Source organism: Bos mutus, chromosome X, assembly GCF_027580195.1.
Source record: "Bos mutus isolate GX-2022 chromosome X, NWIPB_WYAK_1.1, whole genome shotgun sequence".
Classification (NCBI taxonomy): domain Eukaryota; kingdom Metazoa; phylum Chordata; class Mammalia; order Artiodactyla; family Bovidae; genus Bos; species Bos mutus.
Genome location: NC_091646.1, coordinates 125071654 through 125094955, shown reverse-complemented (window position 1 = coordinate 125094955; position 23302 = coordinate 125071654). Strand labels below are relative to the sequence as shown.

General features: G+C 40.9%; 1 protein-coding gene across 9 annotated transcripts in view; it reads left to right on the top strand.

Moving 5' to 3' along the window:
* The window catches only part of ADGRG2 (adhesion G protein-coupled receptor G2), a 127448-nt gene that overhangs the window by 33977 nt on the left and 70169 nt on the right, over positions 1-23302 (top strand). For 8 of the 9 annotated variants that reach the window (XM_070365734.1, XM_070365731.1, XM_070365735.1 and 5 more), the window contains one exon: positions 22226-22344. In XM_070365734.1, coding sequence (XP_070221835.1) covers positions 22227-22344 — 118 coding nt within the window. In that variant the 5' untranslated portion in view covers position 22226. Of the gene's footprint in view, positions 1-7468; positions 7529-22225; positions 22345-23302 lie in introns of all 9 variants that reach the window. The other variant, XM_070365730.1, reaches the window with a different exon arrangement.

The following is a 23302-nucleotide window of genomic DNA, read 5'->3' as shown; positions in this document are numbered from 1 at the left end:
TTGCACAAGCCCACTACATCTTTATTCAGGCAGATCATGCCCATATGAGATGCTGTGTTCAACATAAATTTCTAACTACGACATTGATTATTACTATTAATTGAGAATTTGCTATGTGCCAGGGATTATTTTAGGTGTTTCATGTGTAGTGACACATTTATATGTCCCAACAACTGTGAGATGGATGCTGTTGATATTATCTCCATTTTATAGTTGGAGAAACTGAGGCACACAGATAGACTGAGTTAATTGCCCAAAGGTTTTAGGAGCAGCAGGTAGCAGAGCCAGAATTCAAAGGCAGGGGCTTTTGTCTCTTTAAACACTCTGCCATTTGCTTCAGGAGTGGGCACAGCGACCTTTCTTTACTGTGGTTAATATTTATTGACAATTCATGAGGAAGTTACTGAATATTCCTTCCTGAGATACCCCACCAGCTGACTTTCCCACTTGGGTTCATTTCCTTTCAACCTGACCCTTTCCAATGAGAACCCAAGAGATGGATTGAAATATTCTCTTTCATATTCATCTTGCAGTTTTTTACTGTGAGTTTTTTCATCTATTTCTGAGACTAATGTGTGTGTTATACTTTGGAAGAGAAGTAATCTTTACTTTTTTCCTCAGCATTCTAATTATCATTCTAGTTGAGTTGCTGGTTTCACCAGTAAAATGTTTTAGCCTCCATTCTCTGTGTAGCAAGCTTGAAGTCCACATGGCAGAAGGACTTCTAGGAGCTGCCTTTCTGCTATCAAGTTTTCTGACCCCTTGTAGAGTTCAAGGTCAAATTAACTGGCCCACACGGGATATCACATGACTTTCCTGCAGTGTATTAAAGTGAGTTATAGGGCTTCCCTGGTGGCTCAGATGGTAAGGAGTCTGCCTGCAATGCGGGAGACCTGGGTTCGATCCCTGCGTCAGGAAGATACCCTAGAGAAGGAAATTTCAATCCACTCCAGTATTGTTGCCTGGAAAATCCCATGGACAGAGGAGCCTTGCAGGCTACAGTCCATGGGATCACAGAGTCGGACATGACTGAGTAACTTCACTATAGACCTTCTAACAGGCAAGCCCAGTGTGCCTCCAGGTTCAAGGAGACTTTGGGGTCTGGTGGCAGAGTTGAAGCTTTGGGACCACTCATGTGATCTGCTCCAGATTTCCAAAAATGTCCGGGGAGTTAGACTTTTGCTGTAAGGGAAAAAAAACAATACTCTCTCACCACTTGGAACACCTCAGTTTTGGAAAAATCATTAAAAAAAAAAAATGCCACGAAGCCACCCATGCTGCATCAGTGCTGGAGGGTCATTAGGCAAAAGGCAGCGTCCAGACACTTGTGGGAGGTATGATTTTTATGGGCTGTTTGTGTGTCCAGTTTTCAGAGGAGGACTTCACTGGGGTATTCAATGAAAACCATTGAACCTGTCATGCTGTTGTTTGCCAGGTTGCCTGGAAAAACACCGTGGGCGGGTCAAAGAGGGGAATACTTATTAAAAAAAAAAAAAAAAGATGGACAGCCCTGTTCTGGTGTGAGGCCAGGGCTCAGTGTCACAGCCAAATTCCCCGGTGAGAGAGGAGTTTCCACCAGCGCAGGCTTTCCCCACCCTACCTTACACCATCCTGTCTGAAAAAAATAATTCCACTTTCGGTGGAGCCAAGTAGAGTCACTTGAAGGCAGTGTAAACAAAAGGAGCAGGTAGTGTTGGTTGATGCTTGCAAAGAACATTCTAATGGGGGAGAAAAAGAAATGAAAAGACCAGCTAGCAAGTGGGAGGTTTTCCTGGCTGTATGAGAGCTGCTTGGAATGGCATTGACATCTGGTTTCTAAGGACCAGCCCAGCAAACCTAAAGCTCTAATGTAGGCAAACTCTCCTTGGGCATCTCTTCCCCATCTGTTCCCTTTTGCCCTCACTGAGCTAACGGCAGGTTCCCATCTCAATGCTCCTATTGTCTGTGTCTGACCCCGCAGGGCTCTCCCTGGTCATCCATGCCTGTGTTATCCCCACTCACCAGCAAAGCTGACTTGATCAGTTGAAATTAGCAGTCTTTAATGGGTGTCAGTGCCCTGCAAAAAGAGAAAAATCAAGCCTTGACAGGTGGTCTTTTAGTTATTAGTCAGAAATTAAGAACTCTGAGGGTAGGAGAAGAGTTCTATGCTAGGCTGCCTTTAACAGGGCAGCCTCTCCTTCAGTCCTGCTGATAACGGAACAAGTTTCTTAGTCCTCCACCTCCCAAACACACAAAAGATAGAACCAGTCACTCCCATATTTGTGTCCTCAAAGCTCTTACTTAGAACTCCAGCACATTTTATAACACTGTTCATCTTTGAGTAGGAATTGGAATGAAGATGTTTCTGGCTTTTCCAAAACAACCCATTTAGCCTTTCCCAGTGCAAATAATGGGCCAGCCTCCATTTAGAAGGGAGTCTTAATTAGGAGCCAACTTCCTATAGATGATGTTATCAACCGTCAAAGGCTGCTAACAGGAGGATTTAGCTGTGGACTGAGAAGTCACTGCTGAGCTAGGTGAGGTGGGAGTCCTGGGTGACCTTGATAAGAGTAGCACAAAATCCTGTTTGAAATCATTTCCAGAGAGGTTGGGAAGAGAGAGAGTGGCCATAGCAAGTATGGACAAGCCCTGAGCAGGTTCAGTGAAAGGACTAGTTACAAGGAAAAACTCTGCTTCCTCGAAGAACTGTTTTCTCCTCTTCATGGATGAATTCAGAATGGAACGTGATTCTTTTTCTCTTTGGGCACCAGAGAGCCCTGTTTGTGGTTTGATATTTGATAATACAAATGTGAAGTCCTTATGTCCTTGCTATTTGTTTTCTAATGCCCCTCCTTGGTTTTGATCTCCTTTTCTAATGTGTGTTCTCCTTGAATCTGCTTTTTTTGTGTGCAAGGAGAGAGAGGGAATCAGAATGGCATCTTGTCATCTTTGGTCTCCATTGTTGAGTACCTCTTGGCCTTTTGTCTGCCATAAATCACCATACAAGTGGAAGGCATAATTGCTATCAAGAACAGATGAGAAGGAGGACAAGTAATTCTCTTTATACAGAGGGGTTCTATGGATAGTTGTGGAACATGAGAAGGGAGATACTGGAAGACACCTGAGGCAATAAAGCCTTCCTCAGCTCTTCCAGAAGCTGGCATTGAGAAATCGAGAAAAAAATCCTAGCAGTGTGTTCCAGAGGGTGTACTTCTGATTTACTCTTGTTGATGGAAGCAGTAAAACCCCTGTTGGCCTGACAGTTTGATGGTCAGTCTCTGAATACCTTCACGCATGCACCTAGAGAAGAAGCAAACCTCTGCAGGGAATCCTAGGGAGAAAAGAGTTCCATTGAAAACACCATTAAGAAAAGTGACCATTTATCCAACCCTGACATCTAATTTGCCCTTTCTAAACATTTAATGTTGTAACCACAAACAAATGACAGGTTCCAGGACGCCAGGGAAAAGTAAGCTTTTAAAAAGTCTGTGAAAACATCGTTCAGGGGAAAAAATAAGTTAGAGTGGGAGTAAAGTACAGACTATAAATGAGGAAGAGGAAAGAAAAGCGTTTTAAGAAATGACCTTCTTGTGGCTTCTGAGTTGTACCAAGTGGTTTGATGTCATTAGCCAGATGATCCTATTGATTTTCTTATATTCATGTAGTGAACAAATGGAAATCTAAGCATTTTCCCACTTCATAGTGTGTTGTTTCCTATAGTTATAAATATATCTTCCAGTCACTTAGGGTGGCCAAGTAAGGGAAGGGGTCTTGGGCTATGCTCCTTAACCCTTGGGTGTCTGGCCTGACAGGCCCATTTTCTTATTGTATGTCCCCTCTGCTGACAAGGAGTAACAGGGCAAGGGGGTGGCTAGGACGCCTCAGGAGTCTACTCCACAAGTCACTGTGATAAATGACTCTCCCAGGGAGATTTTTACCAGTAAATGCCCAGAGGTGGGCTGCAAACTGCAAGAGTCCACCCTTTTGCCTGCCAATCCCAGAAACATCTTTCCCATCACTTTATGAGCATGTCCCAGAGACCATGTGAGATGCCTAGAATCTGTTTTATGTGGGCTTCAGAGGGATGGGTTAGGAGGAAATGAGACCGACTTTGAATTGAACTAGCCCAGGCCACTGTCTTTTGTGCTTTGTGGGTTCTTAAATGGGTACCTGTAGTACTCACAGAGAAGGAAATGGCAACCCACTCCAGTATTCTTGCCTGGAGAATCCCAGGGACGGAGGAGCCTGGTGGGCTGCCGTCTATGGGGTCGCACAGAGTCAGACACGACTGGAGTGACTTAGCAGCAGCAGTACTCACAGAAGGAAAAGAGAAATGCAAAAAGCATGGGGGGAATAATGAAAGGGAGGAAAGGTAGCTAGAGAGGAAAAGAAAGGTGAAGAGGAAAGGAAGAAGGAAGATGCATAAGTTAGCTTTTTCTGTGTAACAAAACACCCCAACATTTAGTGGTTTAGATAAAGCCACAGCCATGTCATTTGTTCCCAGTTCTGGAGTCTGCAGTGTGGGCTGGGCTCTGCTGGAGTCTATTTGCTCACTCATGTCCCTGCAGTCAGTCCCCTGCCAGTCAGCTAGATGACTGTGCTGGAGGTTGGCACAGTAGTGGTAAGTGGTAAGTGGGCACACATGCCTTTAACCACCCAGCAGGCTAACTCAGGCTTGTTCTCCCTCTCACATAGTGGCTCGAGGTTCCAGGAGCAGCAGGAAAGTGCAAACTTACATAGTCACACACTTTTTATAAGAAATATTTGGCCACACCATGTGGCACGTGGGACTTTAGTTCCTTGGCCAGGGATTGAACCTGTGTCCCTTGCACTGGAAATGTGGAGTCTTAACCACTGGACCTCCAGAGAAGTCCAAAGCACTTTTCAAGCTTCTGATGGCATCACATTTGCCACTGTCCTGTTAGGCAGAGCAAATGCGAGTCCATCACACATTCAAGAGGTGGGGAAAGAGATCCCGCCTTTTGCTAGGAGGAGTTGCAGTCACAATGCAGATGGATTGGCATACTGGCATAGGGAGAATTTATGGCCAGTTTTGCAATCTCCCACAGAAGGGAAAGGCTAGAACTCTTTTGCTGGCAGGATTGGCAGAGATGTAGCAGTGTAGAGATTAAGGCCCTCACCTTGAATTTTAAAATGATACTATAAATCACCAAGTTCCTATATTCCACAGGTTATCTGTCAAATAGGGCTGGATAATAATGTAACCTCTTACTCATTTCCAGTGGGAACAAGAAAAACTTTATGGGCAAAAGTTTCCTCCTCTTTTACTCCCTGGAATTGGACTAAGGAGCAGTTAAATGCTTAGTACGTCTCAAGTGGCAAATGTATTTGGAAACAGAAAACTTTAAGGCAGTAGACAATTTCTAACTTGCGTTGAAGATGCAACAAAAACTTAACAAAGGAAAAACTGGGAACTTTTCCTGGTGGTCCAGTGGCTAAGATTCCAGGCTCCCAATGTAGGGGACCCAGGTTCAATTCCTGTCAGGGAACTGGATCCCACATTCCGCAACTAAGAGTTCGCATGCCACAATTAAGACCCAGCACAGCCAAATATAATTTTTTTTTAAAAAAGGAAAAATTGACATGGTGGTGTTCTTAGTTACTTGGTGAGACCCATCCTATACCTAAAATTGTTTGTTTTTTTCCTCATCTGTGTATCTTTTCATCATATTTCATTACTGAAAACAGTATCAAAGCATAGTTTAAGTAGAGGAAAATGCTCAGAATTTGTTGCTATCCAGTGGAAAGAGGAGTTGAGAGTTAATTAGAAAGCCTCAGGTCTGGCAGTTGGAATTGATTTAATGCAGCAGTAGTTATCTAAATTCAGTTTTCTTCAGGAAATGTTTTCATACAAAAGGAAGAAAGTCCATGTCTAGTAAAGTTTGTATGAATATAGCTTAATGTAAGACTGTCATTAAAAAAATCAAGTAGGTGTTTTTGTGAAATAGACAACGAATGCTCTGAGAAAGAATTCATTGGTACATCCTTACCTACAGATTCACTTTTAAGATGGTAATTGTTTATACCCTAAGGAAAGGCATGCCTTAAGTTTGGAAATGCCTTTAGTTCTGCCATGTTGCAGGGAGACCTGTGGTTGCCTCACCCAGGGGGTCGGGTCTGCTGATCAAGAAGTCATTCGAAGGGGGTCCCTCCCTTTGTGCTCCTTAATACCCTCTTCAGCTCTGGGCAGAGGTAACCATCAACATTCTAGCCCATGGGGTACATTTGGAAAACCTCAAGCTTAGAAAGGGGAGGGAAGGAGAAGAGGGAAACTGTAGGATGAAGGAGAGTAGAAGGGAAGAGAGGATGAAAAAACTGGAGAGGAAGGAGGAGAGAAAAGGAAACGTTCAGTGCCACAGAAAAAACATCATTGGACCAACCGTCCAAGAGGTCTGCCAGCTCCTTACCCTGGCCTGGTTCATTCCACCTCTGACCTGGCATCACCAGTGCCACTAAAGAGGTCATCTTTGCATGGGACTTCCATTGTGGTCTAGTGGTTAAGAGACCACTCACTTTGCATTGCAGAGAACTTGGGTTCAATGCCTAGTCAGGGAAGTAAGATCCCTCATGCCTCAGAACATGGAGCCCATGTGCCACAAGTAGCATGAGTCTTTGTGCTGCAATGACAATTTCACGTGCTGCAGCTAAGACCCAGCGCAACCAAATAAATGAATAAATATTACCAGTGATGTAGTGATTCTGCCAAACAGAATATCACCCATAAATAAATAAATATTAAAAAAATAAAGCAGTCGTCTTCTTAGATGTTTCAGAAAGCAATTCCTTCTACAATTTAACAATGCTCTGAAGCAAGATGTTTCTCTTAATTTAAATCCTTTGGGCTGTAGTTTAAAGCTACCTTCTAGCATTGCCTTGTGCCCACGGCAGAGATGAAGACCACCTCCCTGTCACGGTTCTTCTCTGAGGGCCTTGTGTACATCATGGGTATTATTCCTAATCCGTCGTAACCTCCACCTGGACTTGCAGTGTGGATTTTTTCCAGTCTATTCACAGATTATGTTTTTAATACATTTTCCTGGGTTGTCTGCTCCATCCCTCCAGGTCCCTTTTGACCATTCTCTGCTTTGCTTTTGATGCTTCAGCAGCATCAGACTGACTCTAGCCCTGCCCACTCTGTGCCAGTCTTTGGCTCTGTGTCTCAGTTGAGGCACTTACCTCTTCATGTAAAGAGAGTTCCACATCCTTTAAGATGCAGCGTGACTGTTACCTTCTGGAGGAACCTGCCAGATTCGTTTTCCTCTGCCAGCTTAGGTTCCCTTCCTTGAAGCTCCCACTGTACCTGGTTCATACGGAACTTCCAGAAAACCTAGCAGTCTGCATTCAAGCTCTTATGGTCCTGTTGGCTAAGTGCCTTTGGCAAGGGTGTAACCTGAACACCCCTGTTCTTTGGCATACAGTAGGCCTTCAGTAGAGTTTTGTTCAACTAATTATCTTTGCAATCTTACAGAACCATCTCAGTTGGACTCCTCTTGAATGGTGGCATCCAGAACTGAACCAGTCTGTGCAGGTAAAGATCCTATTAGGTGGGGTCCCCTCAGTAATGGGGCCACCACAAGGTTTGACAACCATGCTTGTTTGTTCCTCGATGGCCATACTCACCATTCTGTAGCCAAGCCTGGCATATCTCTGACCTTCTTCTGTATCTGCCCAGCAGCCTCACCTTCATCCTCTCCATCTGTGAAGTTTGCTTTTCCTACCACTGTAGAGAAGCTTACCCTTGCTTATTTCTGCTCCTCTTCCCAGTTTATTGAGGCTTTTGGTCCTTTTTCCATGGTGTTGGTGTCTTTGTCAGGAACTGTGAGCCACTCTCTGCCCCACAGTCTGGGCCACTAAATAATCATTAGGTTCTCAATGAAGCAGTGAGCCCTCAGGATGCTGCACATCACATCACTGGTTTTGTTTTAGTTGCTCCTTGGACCAGCATCACATTACCCAAGAGGACAGTGGGCAACTCTCTGGAGCTGCAGTTACCTGTGCAGTTACCCAGTGGTTTCGTTGATTATCCCAGGATGTGTGGACCCCACAGTCAGCACCTGGGCCTCTGAGCAGCCAGTGAGTACAGGTGTTCCAGTTCTTGGATGCAGCCGCTCTGAGCTTCCTCTGCTCTGGAGCTGGGCTCTGAGTACAATCAGAGATAATTTCCTTCCCGTCCAAGCCACTTTGTATGGTCTCTCTCTCTCTCTCTTTTTTTTTTTTTTTCTGGTTATGCTGGTATTACCCTGGGTTTTAGCCAGCTTGATAAATAGAGGAAGTTGGATGCATTTCCAGCCTTCATGATGTCATGGTTTGGGGCAGTCTGCAGCTGTGGGAGGTTTCAATTAATCCTAGCAATTGGTGAGTTTGCTGTTCTTCTCTGTGAAGCTTCTCTGTTCTGTGCCATGTCTTACATAAGTCAGTATGGTTCCTTTTGTGACTTGCCCTTTCCTTTCAATGATGTAAGAAGCCCAAACATTGGCAGGCACTGTGTTTTGTTACTGGAGTGCTGGTGCTGATCCTCATCAGATCCCGAGTCCTGCTTAGTTTCTTGTGGAGATAAAGGGCAGTGGACATGTGGCAGCGATAGTGGCAAAGACAGATCCAGAGGCTGATGGATGGGCAGTTCTGTAATTAAGTTTAGGCCTCTGTGTCCATCAGCCATTTTCACATCATTGCTTTTGACATTTCTTTTCCACAGCTTGCTCAAGTGAGTTCTTGCTCCCTGGCTGGGTAGCTGGTTTCTTGGCTCTGAGAGCAGAAGTCTTTGTGCTCTCAATGGGCCTTTCTAATTGTGCTAGAGTGGGTCCAAGGGAGACGGTGTCCAGCTGAGCTAGTGATGGCCTTATGTTCTAGTTAGTCTCCCTCTGAGCTTGTGCGTTCTCTTTGAAAAACCTGGATGGCTTGGCCCAGCCTCCCTCTGTTCTGCCTTTTGCTAGAAAAAAAATATATGTAACTGTATAGTCATACGTGCATCTGTGCCCATGTTCTATTGGCCTTTGTCCTTTCCCCCATCACATGCCTCTCTATGGAGGCTTGGTGGGTTTCCTTCCAGGCTTTTTTGTATGTGGCCACACTTGTCACTATACAAATAAGCATACATATATAGAGCTTTGTTTGTTTCTTAACATATCCTAGTAGCTACAGTATTAAGAAACTTGATTTTTTTGAATGACTTACACATATTGACAATCTCTGTGTATCAACACATGTAGATCAACTTCATTTTTCTTAAGCATTGTATAACATTTCAGAATATGGATGGATCATCCTTTTTTTTAACTATTCATTTACTGATGGATACATAGGCTTTTCCACCCTTATACAAAGCTGCAATAAGAGTATCTGTGTCTATATTTTTGTGTCTGTGTGTCGCTATTTCTGTAGGGACAATCTCTGGAATTAGAATTTCTGGATCAAAAGATATGCACATTTAAAAATTCAAAACATAGCTCAACTGTTATCTCAAAGTTTATGTATCCACCAGCAGTGTAAGCAAGAGTTCATTTCCCATGTTCCCTTGAACATGCTTTCCAGTTTTGGGTATTATTAGGCTTTTTAATTTTCTCATGCAGTAGGCAAAACAAATTTCATTGTTGCTTGCCCTATTTCTCTACCTGAAAGTGTTCCAAAGGAGCAAAGAGAGACTCATGTTATTTATTAATAAACTTGATTTACTAGGCACCACTCAGCGTGCTTTATTGTGGTTATCAGTAAGGTTTTGGAAGAGGCAATGTGTTTGAGTTGTGAAATTTCATCAAAAACTCCTATGTAGAAAATTCTCATTTACACAAATATAAAGTGAAATTATTTCCATACTCAAGTCACAATCAATTTGTTTCTTTGTTTGATTATTTTAATGTTTTACAGTTGTTAATCTTCCATTCATTCCATGTTGAGCATTGGTACATGTGTTTATAATTTGTTCATCCTAGGACAGGACATCTTTCTTGGCTTTCCTTTTTGTCTTTAAACATTGGTTAATGAAGTTTTTCTGACATACTGGGCTTTTTTAAGAACTAGTCCTTTTTTTCCCTCTTAAAGAGCATATAATCAATAGTAATTCACCATGACTTCTTATTTCCTCTTTGAATTCATATCCTGTGTCCTTCTGGAGCATTGAACTTCTGTCTTAACAGTTTGTTAACTGAAGCCAGGAGTAGATCAGTTGGTTCCAGGATCACTCTATAGATTGTTACCTCTTGAAGTTCTTGATTTGAACATCGTTATGTCTGTATTTCTCATGAGGGGAGAGCATGGTGTGAAGTGACTGTCATCTTTGAGCTGATAGCTGTGCCCATATTTTGGTTTTGAAGCAAAGCATGATGGAATATTCTGAAACATACAAGTCAGGTGGTCAGTAATGTGCTCTCTCCTGAGTGGGCACATGATTTCCTTTCCCCAGAGTGCATCTGCCTTGGCCTTCTCTCAGGTCATTGCCAGTGCCTCTGTCTCCCCCTTCCAACTGTGAGCCAAACTGGACAATCAGTAGAGAGTTATTTATTCAGCTCCTCTGTGGATAAAGAATTCTGCCCTGGGCTTTGGGGATGCAAGTGCCATAAATGACACCCAATCCTTGATATCAGGGAGTTTAGGTTCTAGGGAAATTAAGTCACAAAAACTGAAGAAAGGGCTAATGAAGTAGAGTCTCTCAAAAAGACCACCCTGCCTCAGAACTGATCACTTCATTGTTCAGTGCCACTGTGATGTGGTTGATGAAGCCCGAGTAGTAATACAGGCTACTAAATATTAACAAGGTCAGCCTCCAAAATGACTTTGTCTTGTCTTCCAATTTGTAATAAGTTCCTTAAGAGTAAGGTTTTCTTTCTCCATTTCTTTTGTAACTCTGCTGCCAAGTTCAAGCCTTCGTAGACAGCAAGGGGTCTAGAGTCCTTGGCCGATGTGCTCACTGTACTACTGAAGCATCATGGTGCCAAGAAGGCCTGGTTTCCATTGGTCTAATTCTTTGCTTTTTTAAAATTTTTTAGACTTGTGCAAAGTTCTTCTGAACTTCCTGCCAGGTGAGTGAGTCTCTTTCTGTGTGAAAATGTAGAAATGATGAACATGTTTGTTTTTCGTTTCAAATTACCCTCCTCAAGTCTCCCTCCCCTTAAACACTGTATTCATTTTGTTGCTTTGTTTGTCACTCTTCACTCCCACTTGGAGCCTTCTTTTCTTCAGACATTTTCTCTTCCTTGGTGATTCTATCGTTGACCTATTTCTTCTCAGTAATCCAATTGTTTTTGAATAACTTCAGTAATGGGTACAGATTTTGAAATTACATGGTGCAGTAAAATCTGGGGAAGGAGAAGGATCATTTACGTAGAATTCTTTGGGATTTTGTTTCACAGTTTTCCCCTTTCCATCTCCCTGGACTGGCTTCCCTATCTCTAACAGCATTTCTCATGTTTTGAAATGGACCATCAAAGTATTCTCTCTCTTACCCAAAGTGCTATGCATACATATATGGCTTCCAAAGACTCCTCCCCAACAGGTTTCTGCTCCTAACCCCCTTCTAAATACAACTTCTGAGGTCACTATTGACTTGGATTTCCTATTTCCTCTGAGACTCATAAATAAGGATGATTTCTGGTATAAATAATAAAAATCTTGTCACCAATGCAAATATTTATTACAGTTAATGTAAATTAGAATTCACATAGCTACAATAAATGCTGATAAGTTACTGTTAGAAACAAGGTTAAAACACTGGAGCAGAGTCACACAGCTAATAAATGACCAAGTGGGGACTTGGAACAGGAGTTGGCATGCATGCTCAGTCGCTTAGTCATGTCCAACTCAAGAGTACTAGAGTGTGTTGCCTTTGCTTCCTCCAGGGGATCTTCCCGACCCAGGGATCGAATCCGCATCTCCTGCTTTGGCAGATGGATTCTTTACCACCTGGCCACCTGGAGGTTGGCTTGATGTGACAACAAAAGCAAGGAAAGGCACAGAATGTTGGTGGGTGGTTCCCTTTCCTTAGGACCTTCCTTCCTCTCAAATACGATCTCCTGAGGCTCCAAACCCCATGTTTCTGCCTCATCTCTGCTCCTACCCCCCCAGCCTGATCAATACCTTGAGGATGCTTTGAAGGAGTCTTCTATTTGTCTCCTCTACATATTGATAGAATTATTATACAGCAATAAGTTCCAGACCAAATCAATTTTAAAAATCTTTTTTGAGTGCCTACTGTGATTGGAGTTGCATGTTGTGAGGGTTGGGGTGAGGTGAGGTGGAGACTAAGTCTATGTAGGACAAGATACTACGTTCTGGTGCTTTGTTTTGGTTTTTAGATCAAGTTGAGTCTCATGGACTATGAAGAGAAAGTGTCTTTTAAGTAAAAAAACAAAAAACAAAAAAAAAACACCCACCATTTATTTGGCCACACCAATGACTGGTGAATCTAAACAGTGTCTGTAAGCTCTTGAGGGCAGGATAGATACCTGTCTTGTTTAATGTAGTACCTTGAGTCCCTAGCATAGTACCTTGTATGTAATAGAACCTCAATAAATGTTTGTGAACTAGTTGAATGAATGCAAGAAATAATTCTGAAGTCTATTTACATTTAGTGCTAGGGTATACTATAAACTTGTCTTCTAATTATGCTTGTAATAATAGCCAACATTTCTTGTCTATACTAAGATCTTGATTATATGGCCTCATTTTATCACTGTAGAAGCCTATAAAGTAGATTCTATTGTTACCTCCAGTTCTTTGGAAGAAAAATTTAGGTCCAGAGAGGTTAAGGAACAGGCCAAGGTTACACTGTTAAGTGGTGGAACTTAGATTTGAAGGCAGGCAGATGACTTCCCAGGATAAGGCAATGGCACCCCACTCCAGTACTGTTGCCCGGAAAATCCCATGGAGGAACCTGGTAGGCTGCAGTCCATGGGGTCGCTAAGAGTCAGACACGACTGAGCGACTTCACTTTCACTCTCCACTTTCATGCATTGGAGAAGGAAATGGCAACCCACTCCAGTGTTCTTGCCTGGAGAATTCCATGGACGGAGAAGCCTGGTAGGCTGCAGTCCATGGCATCGCACAGAGTCGGACACGACTGAAGCGACTTAGCAGCAGCAGCAGATGACTTCCCATGTGTGCTCTTGTACCTTATGCTTTTCTGCATGTGTTTTAAACATGAGCATTAGGGGAGGAGCCTGAAGAGTGAGGGCAGAAGAAAGTAGGCTTTCACTTTGCCTTGGGTAATTCAAACATGGGTAGTCAAGAGGGTCGGAGAAGGCAATGGCACCCCAATCCAGTACTCTTACCTAGAAAATCCCATGGATGGAGGAGACTGGTAGGCTGCAGTCCATGGGGTCACTAAGAGTCGGGCACGACTGAGCGACTTCACTTTCACTTTTCACTTTCATGTATTGGAGAAGGAAATGGCAACCCACTCCAGTGTTCTTGCCTGGAGAATCCCAGGGACAGGGGAGCCTGGTGGGCTGCCGTCTATGGGGTCGCACAGAGTCGGACACAACTGAAGCAACTTAGCAGCAGCAGCAGCAGTCAAGAGGGTAGATTACAGGTAGGACAGTGGAGAAATTTGGAGATGAATGAGAGAGTGGAAAAATATAACACCTTTCACAAGGTTTTGTGAATATTTGTTTACTTTTAAGTATATAATTTATTTCTAATCTTACATATCTGGTATTGATTCACTTGTTTTATTGAATAAAGCTTTTTTCCCCTGCTGCGTTAGAAAGCATTTAGTTCGTATTAAGAAAGTCATTTTCACTTTGAAGACCAAACAAATTATTTTCCTTCCCTTTGCTCCTAGAGACAAGAAAGCTTTAAATTATCATCATGCTGTGTAGTTCACCATTGACTTTACTTTGGCTATGACAAATGATATCCAAAGCCGCTGTTTTGGAGTTCATATTCAGCCCTTAACAGTTAACCCACTTTCTGTTTAGAACTTTTTTTTTCTTTCTAGCGTACAGAATGCCGTTTCTCCTACAGCATTGCTGTCTGGCTTCAGTTGTTGGTGATTTTATCTTCAAAAAATTTTGTTGCTGAAGTGTGGAATAGTTCCTTTTGTCCTATATTTCTTCAAATTACAAGCTTTGAAATCGCTGCTAGACATTTTGGTGAGCATTCCAGAGAATTCTGTGAATAGTCTCATTTGGTTTATAAAGTGGGTAAAAACATGAGGACTTTCCTTGTCAGGTTTTGGCACCAGGGTTCTCCTAGCCTAGTAAGCATGAATTAGGCTGTTTTTTTGTCTGTTCTTTGACTTTTTGTGAGGTTGGAATTCCTGTGAAAACATCTGGGCTTGGAGTTTTCTTTGTGGGGGAAATTTTGAGACCTTTTAATTATACATCTATTTAGGTTTATTATTTCCTCTTGATTCCTTCTTGGAAAGTTATATTTTTTTTTTCCTAGAGATATGCATATTTTTATCTAGATTTTAAAAATTACTGAATAAAGTTCTTACTAAGATCCTTTTATCTTTTATGTTTATAGCATTTTCATTTATATTGCTTTTAAAATTTTTTCTGTTGGTTATTCGCTTACACTTCTCTGTCTTTACCTCCTTCTGTAGCCTTCCCTCCAACCTCCTTGTAATTTTGCCACAATAGTCTTTTCAAAGAACAGCGTTGGCTTTATTAAAACCTTTATTTTATGTCTTTTTATCTTTTATTTTTTTATTACTTCCTTTCCTCTTCTTTGGGTTTATTTTGCTGTTCTTTTTCAAACTTCTTAAGAAGGTACTTAACTCATTAATTTTCAGCCTTTCTCTTTTTTAAAATATGTGCATTTAAAATAGAAATTTCACTCTAAATATCTTTAGCTGTGTCCTGCATGTTTTGAGATTTAATGTTTTTATTATTGATACAGTCAAATATTTTCTGATATATGTTAGGACTTCTTTGACCCTAAAGTTATTTGTTAAATAATAGTTGAACTTTTTATTATAACTTAATTTTGTTGTGGTCAGAGAACGTAGTCCTTTTCTTTTTTCTAAATCTGTTTTTGAGACTTCTTTTATGGCCTGGTTGGCTTTCATAAATATTCCATGTGTACTTGAAAAGGTTATGTACTCTGTAAGGTTCATGTATGGTCATTAAGTCAGGTTAGTTTAATGTGCCATTCAAATATTCTATATCCTTAGTGACTTTCTTTGAATTTTATCGATTGTTGATAAAGATGTGTGGATCTCTCTCAATGTGATTGTAAATTTGTTCTATTTCTCCTTATATTCTGTTAAAAATACTGGTTTGTATATTTTGAGGCTGTATTATTAGTTGCATTCACATGTAGATTTGTTTAGTCTTCTTACAGAATTAATCCTTTTATGAATGCATCATTTTATTTATAGGTAAAGCTTTTTGCTTTAAAGATAATTTGTCTGATATTAACATAAACATTAATTTTCTTTTGATTAGTAGTGGCATTGAATATCTTTTCCATCCTTTTATTTTCAAACTTTCTGTATCATTGTTCTAGTTGTGTGGTCGTAAACAGCATATAGTTGCATTTTGTATTTTTTCAGTCTTACAATCTTTGCCTTTTAATTGAATGATTTAGTCCATTTATTTTTCACACACAAATCATTGATTAAACCCAGCATCTTTTATTTTTCCTCACTGTTCTCTGTTTCTTTTTCTCCCCTTTCTTGCCTTTCAGAATGGCTGAATATTCTAAAAAATCACCCCTCCCTGTACTAGTTAGGAAATTATATACCTCACTTCTGTTTTTTACTAGGTCTTATTGAATTTATAGCATCTACTCAGCTTTTTGATGTAATAAGATAATCAATACCTTTAGCCTCCTCTAGGATAATACAGGGACCTTGGAAGACCTTAATTTTTTTAATTTCACTTTTCATCTTCTAATTGATACGTTAAATATAGTTGCCGTGTTTTTTTTCTATCATGTTTCACTTATCCCTGCAAGGTATTATTGATATTTTATATTTTGAATTTACCACTATACAGTACTACCCTTAACTCTGGGCAGCTGTGGCCTCTGCCCTATGTCTCATGCTTTAGAGGCTCCCTCTCTGGCCCTTCCCTAGTCATATCCCTCTCCAAAGGATGAGGACTTTTTTATACAAGGAAGGCAAGCCCAACTCCTCCCCCAACCCTTCTTTCTAGATTGTGTACTGGGAACCCAGGAGTCAGGTATTTCCTGTCCAGATATTTTGTATCTATTTCCAGGACCTGGGCAGTCCTCTTCTGCAGACAAGCCATGCTGCAGGTGTACATTCCTCTAGACCTGAGGGATGACCAAAGGATAGCTGCTTAAAGGAGAGAAGGGGGTTTAGATCTATGGACTGAGGTGTCAACATCTGTGTGCACAAAGCCTCTTGCAGTTTGAGATGGAGCCTTAGTGGAATAATAAGGGCAAACTGGATCTCCTTTCAAACTTTGACCTGTATATTACAAATGTTAGGAATGGGTCTGGTCACATTTTTTATTGCATCTCAGATCTTACATTTTTTGCCTGAACATATCTTTTAGGATTTATTTAGTGACGATTTGCAAGTAGGGAACAATATCACAGTTGTTGTTCATCTTCTGGTTTCCATTGTTGCTTCTGAGGTGATAGCTGTCCATCTTATAGATGCTCCTTTGGAGGTTAGCTGTCTTGTTTACTCTGGCTACTTTCACGATTTTCTCTGTGTTTTTGGTTTTCGTCAATTTCACTATTTTGTGTTTACATGTCGGTTCCTTTTTATTTATTGTAGAGGTTCTTTGGGCTTGTTGGATCTGTGGATAGGTGTGTGTGTGTTTTTTTTTGTTTGTTTTTCTTACCAGTTTGGGGTCAGTCTGTCAGTATGACTTCAAACATTGGCTCTTGCTCATTCTCTCCTCTTTGAATTTTGTTTAAGTGTATGTTAGACCTTGTGTTGCTTTTTTCCATGTCTCCCAACTGTTCTTTTGTATTTTGTATCTGGAGCTCAAGCTTGCTTCATTAGGCCCAAACCCTCAGGCATAAGTGGCTCCTTTGTTTGAGCAAGCTCTGGGAATTGGTCATGGACAGGGAAGCCTGGCATGCTGCAGGCCATGGGTTCGCAGTGTCCGTCGTGACTGAATGACTGAACTGAACTGAACTGAACTTGCCTATATTATCTCCCTGAATTCCTCCTTTGGCTTCACCTTTGACCTGGTGATTCTTTTCTATCTTGTCAGCTCTCTGATATATTAAAGAAAATGCTTTTTAATATTTTATTCATGATTTTTAGTTGTCTCAGCAGAAGGTTTGATCTAAATAACCTAACCCAACATATTCTAGAAACACTGAAGAAAAAGAAATTGGAGATATTTGTTGTATCAGGATCTTTTAGTAGAGTTAAAATTGAAATTTAATTATGCTTTTAGTTTCTTGATTCTTTTTTTAAACATATAATCAAAGATTCTAAAGAAAACCAGCCCTGAGATTCTCTGACTTCTTTGACAGTTGAATGATCAAAGTCAGTTGCTTTTTCAGCTTTTAGTTCTTGATTTTATCTGCCCTCTTTAGTACCTCCTTTTACAATTTCTCCTTGTGCTAGTCTTGTTAGCCAACATTCATGATTCAGTGTAAATATCTCAAAGGCATAATATTTTCTAAAGATAGATTTATGATGTATTACCATTCAAGGTTGCACCGATGGTCTTTAAAAATATATATGTATACTATTTAATGAAATTGAAGAGATCTAGAATAATTTCTTGGAGTGGCATATAATTTCTTGGAGGGCCATGGCTTTCAGTCATGTAGCTTATGTACTGTCCAACCCTAGGGGTTGCCATTTACATCAGTCTACAACCCTAAGAGATGAATCTGGGATAATCTTTAATTTGTGGATGTGTTAATGTCAAGGTCTAGTTTTACCGTTCAAATGCCAGCAAAAAGTTTTCTTTGTCATGGATGTTGTCTCACAAGCCATCCTCAGCAACTTGAAATTTTGCTAAGAACCAGTGGCTCTTCAAGTCACCTCTGTTGATGACCTAGATTGCCTTGACCTAACCCATCTTAATCCAGGAGATGAGGAATAAATAGTTCCAGCTGAAAAAGATAAAAATGACTTTAATGTACAATGAGTAAGGGTTTCAAAATCTACAGCTTTCCCTCTTTGATCAGTGATCCCAGAAATGTCCTGACCCTGTAGGATGTTCTCTCGTTTATGCAGAGGGCAGTAGGGGTAGCACTATTTTAAATAGCATAAACTCCTTCTCCTATTAGGAAAGTATATATTCAGCCTTGAGGAAACATACTCCAGGCTTGACAGTGAAAAGCAGTCTTTTCAGTGATGCCAGGTCTGTAGTAAGTTCTTCCTGAGCCATATTTTCTCTCCTAGATGATTTCTGGAGTCACCCTTCATTTCCGGCCTTTCCTGCCGTCATCTGGGGATTGAGTGCAAGCTCTCTTCAGTGGAAAGGCATGGTTTATTTTGGTCAGAGGCCCAAGTCACAGCACATGTTAACCAGTCTCTGTGTCCCATGACTGATTTAACTTCGACCATAACTTATAAACCACTTATGCCCTACCCTCAAAGTTGGTAAAGCTCATGAATGAGGTTGCAGAAATTTTGAAAATTCTGTAATAGCATTTTGAGTTTGTTGTTTCATTTTGCCTTGGAAGTTTGCTTCCGAGGGGATCATTTCTCAGGAATGCCAGCATTGTGGCCTGGTAGAAAGAGTAGGAGTCCCACCAAACAAATGACCGTGACCCTTCCCCTGGAACAGGGATCCCTAACCTCTGGGATCTAATGTCTGATGATCTGAGCTGGAGCTGATGTAATAATAATAGAAATAACATGCCTAATCAATGTAATGGACTTGAATCATGCTGAAACCAACACCCCTTTCCCCCTACCCCCTGGTCCATAAAAAATTTGTCTTCCATGAAACTGGTCCCTGATGCCAAAAAGGTTGAGGACCACTGCCCTGGAATATATTGGGCATCTTTCTATACCTATAGAACAAGAATCTCAGCTAGGTGAATTCTGAATTCCTTTCCAAAAACAGACTTCTCTGGTACTCTTTCTAGAACTAAAATTAGATACTTGTGCAATAAATCTTCTAAGTCAGCTCTTTGAATTCCAGGTGGAGTCAGGCCTAAGGCATTTGTATAGGAGAGTTTTTTTGGTAGAGATTTGGTTCATTAAATACAGCTTTTTAAAAAAAGGAATGCTCCAGCAGAAGCAATATGGGAAGCTGCTGTATAGCACAGGGAGCTCAGCTGGGTGCTCTTTGGCGACCTAAATGGGTGGGATGGTGGGGGGAGGTTCGAGGGAGAGGATATACACAGCTGATTCATATCGTCATACAGCAGAAACTAACACAACATTGTAAAGCAACTATACTACTGCAATCAAAAAAGAAAAAGGGAATGCTTTTGAAGGGGCAGCTGAGTTCAAAAATTAATAATAGATTATTTTTTAAACTTATATATGAAACTTATGCATATAAGTGTTTAATTCAGTCAATTTCTGGAACTGAACACATCATGTAACCAGCAAGCAGAATATTACCTGAACCTCAGAAGCCCCCTTGTGCCCACTTCTAATTGTTACATCCGCTGCTCCTTTCCAAGGATAATGACACTCCCAACCTCACTCCATCGATTAGTTTTGTGTGCTTTTGTTTCTCATCTGAATGGGATCACGGGCAACATGCATTCCTTTATGTCTGGCTCTTTTATCTTACAATATATTTCTGAGGTTCATCGATATTATTGTATGTAGCTGTAAGAGACACTTAAGTTTTTCTCCAGAGAGACATTGCTGTATCTTTGCACAACGATATTAGCGTTATCGTTCAAGTGACTCATTCTGGAGGATCAGCAATATACCATTATGAACAGAGAGAGGATAAAAGTGCTGGAGAGGAGGGACAAACCAGAGGCGCTTTATAATTTATTAACATAGCATGTTATTAATATATAATACAATTTACAGTATTGATTTTAAAAATTTAAGTCCTCTTTGGAAGGAGGATTCACTTCCTGCCCAAGGACGTTATCTTGCCATGCATGTCCAAGGAAAGAATTACCTCCCTGGTACTGGCAATGGCTATTAAATTATAGGGTTCCTTTTATTAAAAATTTTTTTTGTTTATTTTATTTTTGGTTTCACTGGGTCTTTGTTGCTGCAGGAGCTTTTCTCTAGTTGTGGCGAGTGGGGGCTACTCTCTAGTTGCAGAGTGAGGGCTTCTTGTTGCGGTGGCTTCTTTTGTTGCTGAGCACATGCTCTAGTTGCATGGGCTCAGTAGTTGTGGTACATGGGCTTAGTTGCTCTGCAGCATGTGGAATCTTTGCAGACCAGGGATCAAACTGGTGTCCTTGCATTGTCAAGCAGATTCTTATTCACTGGACCAGCAGGGAAATCCAAAATTATAGGACTCAACAATTGCCAGCTTTTCCTGGAGACTGAGAAATCGTAATTTATTCCCATCTTTCCATGTCCTCATCTCTGTAATCCTCACACAGATGAGGTACAGGGTAGCTGTTTGTTTACTGACTGACTGAAGAGTCTACAGCTAGCATTTATAGTCCCTTCACAGTGCCAGCCCCTGTGCCCAGATGTCTGCTTTAATCACCACAGCAACACTATCAGGCTGGCACTGTTATCACAGTTTGTTAGGTGGGGAATCTTGGCCATTGGAAATAACTTATCCAAAGTCACTCAGACATTGTGTGGCAGAACCAGGACCTTTGGCCCCATGCTTTTTAGCCTTCACTGTGGTGCTGCATACTGTCTATCTTGAGTTCAGGGAGGTGCAGTGGTGACTGGGTTTGTGGGTGCCCTGTGGCCGGGAGCTCTGCCAGCTGAGAACACATAGCCTAGTGTGTCCTGGCCCCTTCCCTGATGGCTGTGTAGAGGGAGCCTGCTCAGTGGGCTCTTGCTGCCTGAGCCCTGTAGGTGGATTGTGATTTCCTGGCTGGCTTTTTCCTCCCTCAGCATCTCACGCCAGCAACTACTGCTGGTGCTGACTACCTGTCCTGGAGTTCAGTTGGTCATCTCCTCTGCAGTTTTCTCTGTGTGCCGAGCTCCTCCCAGCCCCTGCCCCACCTCCACCACATGTATTTCATCTAGTTACCACCTAGTCAACCCTCACATCTCATCTAGTGTATATTGGCTCTCAATGAATATTTGTTGGAACAAAGTTAATAAATGAATGGTAAATAAGACTTTTAAATTCAGTACCGATACAAATTTTGCTTTTTGAAAAATGTTGACTCTGCTGAAAAATGTCGAGTAATAAAAATGGTAATGAATTAACATCTAATAAAGAGGAAATGGAACATATCCATCCTTTTACAGCCTAAGACATAAATGGGATAAGATTCTGTGACCTCTTCTGATTCTTAGCAGTTTTTTAACTAGCCTTTATATAGTGGTAATCGTTACATATGCAGCATTTTGTGTTTTTAAATTCCTCTTGATATTTTACAGGTATTGATGTAATAGGGGACAGCTAGTTGGATGTTGGATCTATTTCTTTGACTTTAACCTTTGCTTTTCATGGCGTTTATTATTATGTGGTTTAGTCACTAAGTCATGTCTGACTCTTATGACCCCATGGACTATAGCCTACCAGGCTCCTCTGTCCATGGGATTTCCAGGCAAGAATACTTGAGTGGGTTGCCATTTCCTTCTCAATTTGTTGTTATAATCATACATAATGTCCTACCTCAGGGGACCCTACCCCTCTGTCAGAATGTTAAACCAAAGTGCCTTTGTTCAGCTCACAGGGAGACAATCTGCCCCTGCCCTGTGAATGGCTACAGAAAGAAACATGTGCCCTCCTGTTTTGCAAGATAAATGGAAATGGCCTTTTTACTTTACTTCCTCATCTCCTCTCCCTCTCTGTTCTATAAAATAAACTGGCATCTAGACCCCATAAGATCAATTTTTGGGGGGACACTAGTCTACCAGCTTGCTAAATAATGTCATACTCCTTGCATTGAATACCTCATCTCGTGGTTTATTGGCCTGTTTTGCTACAAGTAGAGTGAGCTTGGACTCGGTAACATTGATGCTTTCCATAAATCTACATGGACTACCTTGCCAATCATTTTTAATGTATATTATCCTAGTGGCTGGGTCACCCATAATAAACATGGGTTTTGCTTTTTGTAACCAGTGCCCACCTGGCATTGCCAATTCTCTGGAACTAGAGTATTTTAAAGGGAGGGGTGTTGCAGGTTGTCTTGCTTGAGGAACCGACCTTTGGACATTGCTATCTTACGATTATAGCAAGCTGTGATGATGTGTTTTCCCCTTACTTTATTTCAGGATGTTTTTCTCTGGTGGGCAGTGTGGCCATGTTGGCAGACCTGAAGAACTTTTACTGATGTTTAAGATAGCCCTTGTCGTCATTTTTCTTCATATTACTCTGGTTACATCCCTGGAAGGTAAGATGCTCATTTTCCTTTATCTTTTTTTCTGTTTTATCAGTGTGTATGTTTGTGTGTTTGGGATTTTTTTTTACAATGGCAAAATTAGTGTAAAACATTTTAACAATTTTTAAGTGTATAATTCACTGGCATTAAATGTGGTTCACAATTTTGTGTAGTCATCACCACTATCCATTTCCACAACATTTTCATCATCTCAGATAGGAACTTTGTACCCATTAAGCAATAACCTGCCTCCCCGCTTCCTCCCAGACCCTGGTAACCTCTGTTCTTTCTGTCTTTATAATTTTTCCTCTTCTAGGTACCTCATATAAGGAATTATACAATATTTGTCCTTTTGTGCATGGCTTATTTCTCTTAGCATAATGTTTCCAAGGTTCATCCACGTTGTAGCATGTATCAGAATTTCATCTCTTTTTAAAGCTGAATAATGCTCCATTGTATCTGCATATCATACTAAGTTTATTTATTCAGTGTTAATGGCATTTGGGTTATTTCCATCTTTTGGGCTACTATAAATCATGCTACTGTGCACATTGTTGTGTAAGTATCAGTTTGAGTCCCTTCTTTTGAAAGTAGAATTGCTGGTCATAGGTAGTTCTATGTTTAACATTTTAAGGGTCTGGCAAACTGTTTCCCACAGTGACTGCACTATTTAACATTCTTACCAGCAAGTCACAAGGATTCCAAGTTCTGTATATCCTCACTAAAATTTGTTACTTTCTGTTCTTTTGATAATGGGTGTGATATGGTTTTTGTTTACATTTCCTTAATGATTAGTTATGTTAAATATTTTTTCATGTGCTCATTAGAATCATTTGTGTATCTTCTTTAGAGAAATGTCTATTCAAATCTTTGGTCCATTTTTGAATTGGATTGTTTGGGAGTTTTTGTTGTTATTAAGTTTTTGGAGTTCTTTATATAGTCTGGATATTAATCCTTTACCAGATATACG